Source organism: Rattus norvegicus, chromosome 3, assembly GCF_036323735.1.
Source record: "Rattus norvegicus strain BN/NHsdMcwi chromosome 3, GRCr8, whole genome shotgun sequence".
Classification (NCBI taxonomy): domain Eukaryota; kingdom Metazoa; phylum Chordata; class Mammalia; order Rodentia; family Muridae; genus Rattus; species Rattus norvegicus.
Window position 1 is genome coordinate 111315772 of NC_086021.1, and position 8546 is coordinate 111324317.

An 8546-nucleotide genomic window follows, 5' to 3' on the forward strand; every position below is an offset into this window, starting at 1 on the left:
TTAATTAAAAAAAAAAAAAAAACCACAGAATTCATCTTTGACAACTTAAATCTTTGTCCAAATAAAAAAGTTTTAACTCAACTGAGTAATATACTTTCTTATTCTTCCCTATACTAAATCTCCTTTTAGTTTATTAAAGGATGAGGGAAAGGAACCTGAACTTGATCACAGCATCTTGTGGTTAAAGAACAAACCTCTTAAAATTGTCCTCTGACTGCCGCATGTTCTGTGACAAACACATGGCCATACATGTATATGTGAACAAGCACACATGCACACACACATGCACACACGCGTGCGTGCACACACACGTACAGACAAACCATTTACGGATAGGAGTAAAGAAAATGCAAAGCAAAAATGAATATGGAAATCAACCCATTTAAAAGAGGATATGCTTAGTCCAGTAGAGGCAGAGGCAGGTGGAGGCAGAGTCTAGCCTGATCATTAGTGAGCTCCAGGCTAGCCAGTGCTACATAGTGAGACCTTGTCGAGAAATACTGAAATGCTTAGGCTGAGCATAGAGTTGAGATGGAAATAGAGGGAGAAGAATAGAGTTTGAGATCTACAGTAGTCTGTCTCAAAGACCTAGGAGCTAGGTGGTAGGGGAACTGATTAATTAGATTAGATTGACTCTGAAAAGAGGTAATGTATGCTAACACTGGTAATTCTGGCACTGAGACAGAAGCCAGAGGATTAGAGTTCAAGGCACGCCAGAGCTATTACAGTAAGACCCAGTCCAATACAAAAACAGAAGGTAGGCTGGAGATGGCTCGGCAACTAAAGCAGTGGATGCTCTTCCAGAGGTCCCAGATACAGTTCCTAGCAACCACATGGTGGCTCCCAACCATCTGCAACTCCAGTTCTAGAGGATTCAGTGCCCTCTCCCAGTCTCTGTGACACCAGGCATACAAGTGGTACAGATAACTATGCAGACAATGTATCTATGCACATAAAACAATAGAATCTACATAAATAAAACAAAATACCTCTATATGAAACTAGGGATCTAACTAAGCTATAGAGAACACGCTGAATGTGTGCAATCTTGGGCTTCACTCCAGAACAGACAGATATAAATAAATGCATGCCTGTCTGCCTTGGGAAGTGGATTGTGTGACAGGTATGAGAAAACTAGGCTTTAATTCAGTCGGAAAACACAACGTCTATAAAATGTGATATGTACTTTGGCTTTAGTATTTAAGGATCTTTTAAAACAAAATAGAATCCTGTAGGTTGGACTCATTGCCCTTTGCCCTTCTGATTTCAGAGAAACCTGTAATCTGAGACTTTTTAAAGGGCCTACACACCTGTAATGCCAGAAGTAATAAACTTTTATACTGTTTTGTATTTGTGTTGTTTTGTTACTGTTGTTTTGGGTTTTCTTGGTTTTGTTGTTTTAAATCAGTCAGACCTGGTGGTATTACTTGGGCAGTAGAGGCAGGAAAATGAGCCACCCTGAGCTACTACAGAAGACCTAAAGTAAATCTGCTAAGACAAACAACACCCTAATCATATCATTATGCACACTATCAGCATGTTTCTGGTTCTTTTCACTTTCACATGAGTAGCTTTTAGGTCTCCGGCAACTACCCTGGTGTCTCAGAATACAGACGACTGTGTGGCCTTTGTTTAATGACATCAAGAATTAACTGAGGTGGCCCCAGACTAAGGAACTCAACACCTACTTTGGCAAACACTTATACATAATATATAATGTGTATATATACGTGTGTGTGTGTGTGTGTGTGTGTGTGTATGTAAACATACACCTCCTTACTGTGTCTAGTCTTCCAAGCTCTTACAGAATGACTAACAACATCCAGAAGAACTACAATAGAGCTGTAGAAAAAGCACTCTAATGTTGCTTTTGCCCAAACTACTCTTTTTTTTTTTTTTTTTTTTTTTTTTGGTTCTTTTTTTGGAGCTGGGGACCGAACCCAGGGCCTTGCGCTTCCTAGGCAAGGGCTCTACCACTGAGCTAAATCCCCAACCCCGCCCAAACTACTCTTAAGTAGACTAAGACAACCAAAAGAAATTAACTGCTTCCTTAAGTTGACTACAAAATACTCCGGTAAAAATTAAATAAATGGGCTGGAGAGATGGTTCAGCGGTTAAGAACACTGACTGCTCTTCCAGAGGTTCCGAGTTCAAATCTCAGCAACCACATGGTAGCTCACAACCATTTGTAATGAAATCTGATGCCCTCTTCTGATGTGTCTGAAGACAGCTACAGTGTACTTATATATAATAAATAAATAAATCTTTTTAAATTTTTTAAATAAAATAAGCCGAAGTGGTAGCATATGCCTTTAATCCCAACACACAGGAGACAGAGGCAGAAGGATCTCTTCAGTTCAAAGTTAGTCTGATCTACAGAACAAGTTCCAGTACAGCCAGGACTACAAAGAGAAACCTCATCTAGAAAAAAAATTTTTTTTAAAACAAAAGCAAAAAAACCGTACCATGATTCAAAACTTCTGCTCCAAATACATATTCTTCTTCAAGTTATAACCCTTTAAAGGTACCAGGGAAGGTTATAACTTCTAGGCAGGTGGCTCCAGAGCTAGTAAGGACATTTAAGATAATTCCTTTCATCATATATTTACATCACATGCAAACATTCCTTCCTCGAGAAGTGTTCTAAGAAAGTTCTCTTTTCCCAGAGAAATACTATACCCTAGTTAAAGTGGAGGAGGGGCAGTACCTCTAAACAAACACCAAGAAAAGTCCCTCTTCAGAAGTGGCTTCCAATTTAAACATGCAACACTAAACCTGAACTCTGGATATTAAGAAATCAGGACAGCTGCAACACACAAATTTTACAAAGAGAATTCCTCCTTTGGTGGCAATGATAACGGTATATCAAAACTAGCCTGTGTGCTCTAATAAATATAAGACACAAGTAACCACTTGTGGAAAGTAGAGCGATTCCAGTTTGGGAACATCCCTAAGGCATTGAGAAACAATGTTTCCATGCCTCTGAATCAACCACCAGTAGGACAATTCTCATCCACCTTATCATACTGGATGAACCATTGCAATGAGAACTGTACTAGGAAGCCAACTCCTCCACCTCAAAAAAACAAAGTTAACTGCAAAAGTTAATGGAATAAGTCACTGCAACATAGATGCAAACAATTATTCCATTTCAGTGGATGTGCATGAATTACATTTGATTAACAATTCCACATTGTGAGGTTGACATTTTCTTCTTCCTCTTTTCCATATGCCTTCAGTATTCAAGCAGCAAATATTTAAAAACAAAAATTCAATCAGGAAAGTCACTCAACAGCTACTGCTTTTTGAACTTGCAGGAAAGCAAGCATTCAGCACTGGCATTAAACAAATATCTATGTGTCAAATGGTATACTTGCTACAGCAATCGACCTCTGTAATTTGCAACCCTACTTTATGGTATCCTATGACAGATCATCCAAAAAAATTAACAGAGTATAATCTTCAGCTTCTTCTCAAGCACATTTACAAGAATTATCTCATAGAAACCATCTACTTTAATGAGACTCTAAAAACCCCATGCCCAGAAGCCAACGGCTGGTTTATAAACAAGATAATGACTAGTTCAATGGAAAAGGCATTATGACAAAATGCTAAGACTGTCTCACCATGTTATGATCTGCTTGCCTAATATGTATGTTTAACTACTGTAGTCAGCAATGTCCAAATATAAATTTAAAACATTTAATGGCCAGTTCTGTTCTAGACTTCAAGCTCATCTTACCTGTTTAAAACATGGATGCTATATTTTTATCCATCCTCAAAAATATTTTTTCTTTTTGCAAATATATTTCCGAGGGTGGAAAGGAGGACCTAAGAAATAAATTCTCCCTAAAGTACGATAAAATATCCAAACGCTGGAAAAGCAGACATTTCTGATATATCTCTATGCTATATATACTATAACAAATTTTTAAAAATCAAAATAATTTAAGAAAAATAAACTGACACAGGTTAAACGCTAAATTTCACAAATGAGAGCTCCCTGCCCTTTATATGAATGCAGTCATAAATATACCAGGAAATATCTTGTTAATTTAAAAATTAAGAATTTGGGTTGTTTGGTTAAACTTCAATTACTGTTAAGTGTCATGAAGACAGAGGAATTAATACAACAAAGCAATTTTTAAAAGGTCAGTCATATTTTGTTTACTTAAAATACTAAGCTTAATCATGACCTGTTTAAACCTTATCGTTGCTCATTGTATAAAATTAGCACTGCACTTGCAAACCTAAGCAGAATCTAGACTTATCAAACATATGGTGAGATTTGCCCAGTTTCTGAAATAGTAAATGTGGATAAACATAAGATTATTTTTCTTAGTAAACAAGAACAAAAAAAAAAAAAAAAGAAGAAGAAGAAGAACCTGGAAATGTTTTCATAATCTGATCAGAAAGGAAAAAAATTTTCTTTAAATTTTTCAAGCACCAAGCAATTAAAATCTAGAAATTAAGTAAAATTGTTTGAAGTACCCCACTTGAGAGGCTATAGCTTACAGAAAAAAACCTAAAATAGAAAACTGAAAAATAAAAAACTGCAGCTCTCCAAACAACTCGGAGGTACAGAGAACGAAGACTGGTGATCCAGTTAACTTTTCCAGTCCTGTACCAGAGACAACCAAAACAAAGTTGACCATAAAACCATGAGTTTTCCCTGTAAACTGGGCCATAATCTGAAACCTTGGGGGGGGGGGGGGCGGCGGCGGCTGCTGCTGCTGCTGCTAATAGAAGCTCCTTATAAGCAGGGAACTGACAGGTGGAAAAATAAATTCGCTAGCAGGCCAGCCAGAGGTTGTGAAAACACGGTTCAAGGACCGAACATGTTGTGACTACTCTGTAACAGGTCCAAGGTAATTTACGCACACACCCTTCAGCGCAATCCCTCAAGCACAGATAAAACTGGGAAACAACAGGCTTCCCCCGAGATCCACATACCATTTTACAACAGCCGTCTCCCCTCAGACAGGAAAACAGACATTCTGGTCCCGAGTCCTTTCCGCTGATCTCCCCCAGCGCGAAGGGAAGAGGGCCGCCGCCGCCGTAACGAGAGAAGCCGGCAACAGCCCCGCCGCGCGGCCGCCACGCCTTCCTCCCGCCGCCGCTGGGGACGCGAAGCCGCGGATCACATTTCTCCTCCCCAACAATCACACGCACGCACGTCCCCAGAGTTGACACCCTCCAAACCCGCCGCCCCGCGACGCCGGTGACAGGGCCACCAAGCCTCCGCGGCACAGCCACGGGGCTGGGCGCTCCGGCGGCGTGTGTGCACGTTGGTGTTCGCTCCCATCAATGAAAGGAACGAGGTCTCCGTAGTGACGGCCTAGAGCCACCGAGCTGAAAGAGGGGGCCCCCCGTGGGACCAAACAAAACTTCGGTTGCTGGGAAGAGCCGTTGCGCAACCTTGGCTTGTGGGAAGGCCCGGACTGCCCAGCGCGGCCAGGGCGGCTTCCCGGAGGCTGCGCCAAGCGCGCGCGGAAAGCACGCGCAGTCCTCGCGTCCGGCCGCCTCGGGCCTGGTGTGGCGCCGGCCTTCGGGAACCGCCCGGGCCGGCCGCACTGGACAACCGGGCGGAAACGGAGTGGGAGCGCTCCAAGGGTTCCCCCGGCCCCGAGATCCTGCGACGACGCCGAGCTCCCCGCCCTTGCCCCGCTTCCTTACCTTCCTAGAGGCCCGCGCTCTCCCCGCTTCGGGCGGCTGCAGCCCTGAGCATGTCCAGGGTGGGTCGCGGGGGCCGTGCGGGGACCCGGAGCCAAGCGCTTCAGCAGGCGGCGCCACCCAGCCGGGGCTCAGCCCCTCTCGGCGGCCGCTGCCATCTTGTCCTGGCGGCTGAGAGGAAACGGCGAAACACCCTCCCCCGACCGCTGCTGCTGCTGCTTCTCTGGCTGCCGATCGCAGGGCCCGTCTCCCTCATCTTCCTTCCCGGGGACCTGAGGTGGGGACGGCTCGACTGGGGAGAGGGGCAGTGACAAGCCGGAGGGTCACCGGGGCCTACGGGCAGCGCGGGATGCAGGGCCCGCGGCGGTGAGGGCCCATTTCCCCAGCCCCAGGGTTGAGACAAGGACGATGGCTGCTTGCGAGGCCCCGATGCCAGGGGCCTGCGGCTGGGACTCCTCAGGGCGCCGCGCTGCCGGCAGTCGTCACCCGGGCAGCTGCGGCGGGCAGCTCCGATCTCGGGCCCCTCCTCCGCGCCCGCCGGCCTTGGCCGCCGCCTCCGCAGCGCCACCGCCCGCTCGGCCGCTCTGCGCGCCGAGCCCCGGCGGCCCCGCTCGGGTAGGGCCGCGGCGCCTCCGCGAAGCCCCTCCCCGGGGTCCGCCCGCAGCCGCGCCCTTGACGCTCACAGCCCGCCAGGCGGCCCGCGCGGATCCAACCCTGAGCTCTCACGCCATCCCTCCAGCAGGAACAGCTTCCGTCAGCCCTCCTCTGCAGTTCTGAGCCTGATTCCGGGCCCACTCTGCCAAAAATACACATTTAAGGGATGATCCTAATACCCAAAAGGGGTTCAGATGCGGAAGCAGGATTCCACAGGCCTTTCCAGGTTACCCCATCCTAATTCCCCTTCCCACCCCTTTAAAATCTGTGTCTTGGCATCTTAGGAGTCTAAAAACAAAGAAATAGCCAAATGAATAGTCTCAGCCTAAAATAGGTCCTTCTCGTTCCCTCATTCCAAAACGGCAGACTTGTCACACCATGTCAAAGAATGAGGGAAGGACTCTCTTGGAAGTTTTCCAAGTGCACCACCACAGTCACCGGGAAGCTGCCCACCTCTACGTTGATAATTCTCCATCGAGTTAGTTCCACACCCAAGCTAGTTTCTTCGCTCCTGGAAACTAGGAAATCGACAGAATGGTCCATTTCCACCCACGTAACCATAGAACCATGGAATTTGAGATGAAAGAATCTTACTGATGCATAGTCCAAACTCTTATGCTAGGACAAGGGTTTAGACAAGTTTTTGATGACGTGAGCAAGGTTATAGAGCAAAGCCTTAGTCTCCACCCCTCTATCGCTCCAGAAAGCAACTATCTTTGAAGCAACCCATCATTCAGTAAACCTATTGTGCCACCTGTTTCGTCTGGGTCCTGTTGTTCTAAACTAATGTTTAACATTTCAGCAACGCAAGCACCTTTGTCTCTACAATGGAAATGTTCTTTGCTTTCTTTGTATCTTTACTAGTAGGACTGAGTTTGCTGATATATTTCTCCACACATATGTTTCTATTGCAACAGCTGGGACGAAAGGGGGGGGGGGGGTCAACTTGCTGCATAGTCCTTTACCTATTGCCTTTCAAACTAGAAGAAGACTGTGTAGAATGTCTTTAAAAGAGAAAGGGGTATCCCTCGAGGCCACTGATAAGCCTTTTTCTAGTGATGCGTGTTTTCTTCAAGACAGGATACTCCGTGAAGACTAAAGTAGAAAAACCAATGACTGATTTTTAGGAGAGGCATATGCATGAGAGGGGCGTGGTGTTGCATGCCTACAATACCAGTAGTGAGAAGATGGAGGGAACAGGAGGGAGGCTCAAGATAGCGTCTACCTACAGAAAGAGGCCAATGTCTGAGCCATTCTTTTTTTTTTTCTTTAGCATTTATATTAGATTTCTTTTAAGGCAATCTAAAAACAAAACAAAAATTACTGCTAAAAAAATCTACACTAATAGAGAACTCTCTCAGAGAACTCTTTCCACTACAACTAACTTTTCACAGCTTTTGCAAACATATCTCTAGCCTCCTAAGGAAGACTTTCCTCAGGTTTTGTGGGTTGCTACATTTATGAAGAGACTGGAGGTGAGAGTTCCTCCCCTTTCTGCTGAGTAGTTCACCCCACCCCCCTTCCTATGAATTCCAGGAAGGATTTCTGTCACCTTTTAACCCTTGCCTTGCCAGTGACTAAATATAGTACCTAACTTAAAACTACCAAGTAAAGCTTGCTAAATAAATAAGTCCCCCCTCCTCAGTAAGCCTATTGTGTCCTAACCTAATCCACTTCATCTCTTCCCCCTCAAATCCATTCTGAACTGGAACATGCAGATAATCTATTAAAACCATGAAGTGTTGTTGTTGTTGTTGTTGTTGTTGTTGTTGTTGTTGCTCTTTTTTTAAAGGACTGACTTCCTACTGAGTGAGGAAAGACTAATTATCCTCTCATAGTTCCGAATATTTTTAAATACAGGCTATTTCTGAGATAGAGGCACAGGCCTGTGATCTCAACTACTTAGTCTAGGCAAGCTGGAGAGATGGGTCAGCGGTTAAGAGCATTGACTGCTCTTCCAGAGGTCCTGAGTTCAATTCCCAGCAACCACATGGTGGCTCACAACCATCTGTAATAGAATCTGATGCCCTCTTCTGGTGTGTCTGAAGATAGGGACAGTGTACTCATATACATAAAATCTTTAAAAGAAAAAAAAAAGTCTGGGCTACACAGTGAGTCCACCTGAGCAATTTCATGTAGCCCTTGTCTCAAAAAGTTTTCCAGGTCCAGGGAGTCCTAAAATCAAATCCAGTAAGGAAAACATCTAACTTCAACCTTGG

The 8546-nt window shown here is 44.8% G+C and overlaps 1 protein-coding gene across 6 annotated transcripts in view; it reads right to left on the reverse strand.

Annotated features, from left to right (window-relative positions):
* The window catches only part of Hipk3 (homeodomain interacting protein kinase 3), a 70953-nt gene extending 63909 nt beyond the window's left edge, over positions 1 to 7044 (reverse strand). For 2 of the 6 annotated variants that reach the window (XM_063284647.1, XM_063284646.1), the window contains exon 1: positions 6781 to 7040. In XM_063284647.1, coding sequence (XP_063140717.1) covers positions 6781 to 6802 — 22 coding nt within the window. In that variant the 5' untranslated portion in view covers positions 6803 to 7040. Of the gene's footprint in view, positions 1 to 4953; positions 5422 to 6780 lie in introns of those variants that run through there. The other 4 variants (NM_031787.2, NM_001395080.1, XM_008762072.4 and 1 more) reach the window with 3 other exon arrangements.
* Between the last annotated feature and the right edge of the window lie 1502 nt (positions 7045 to 8546).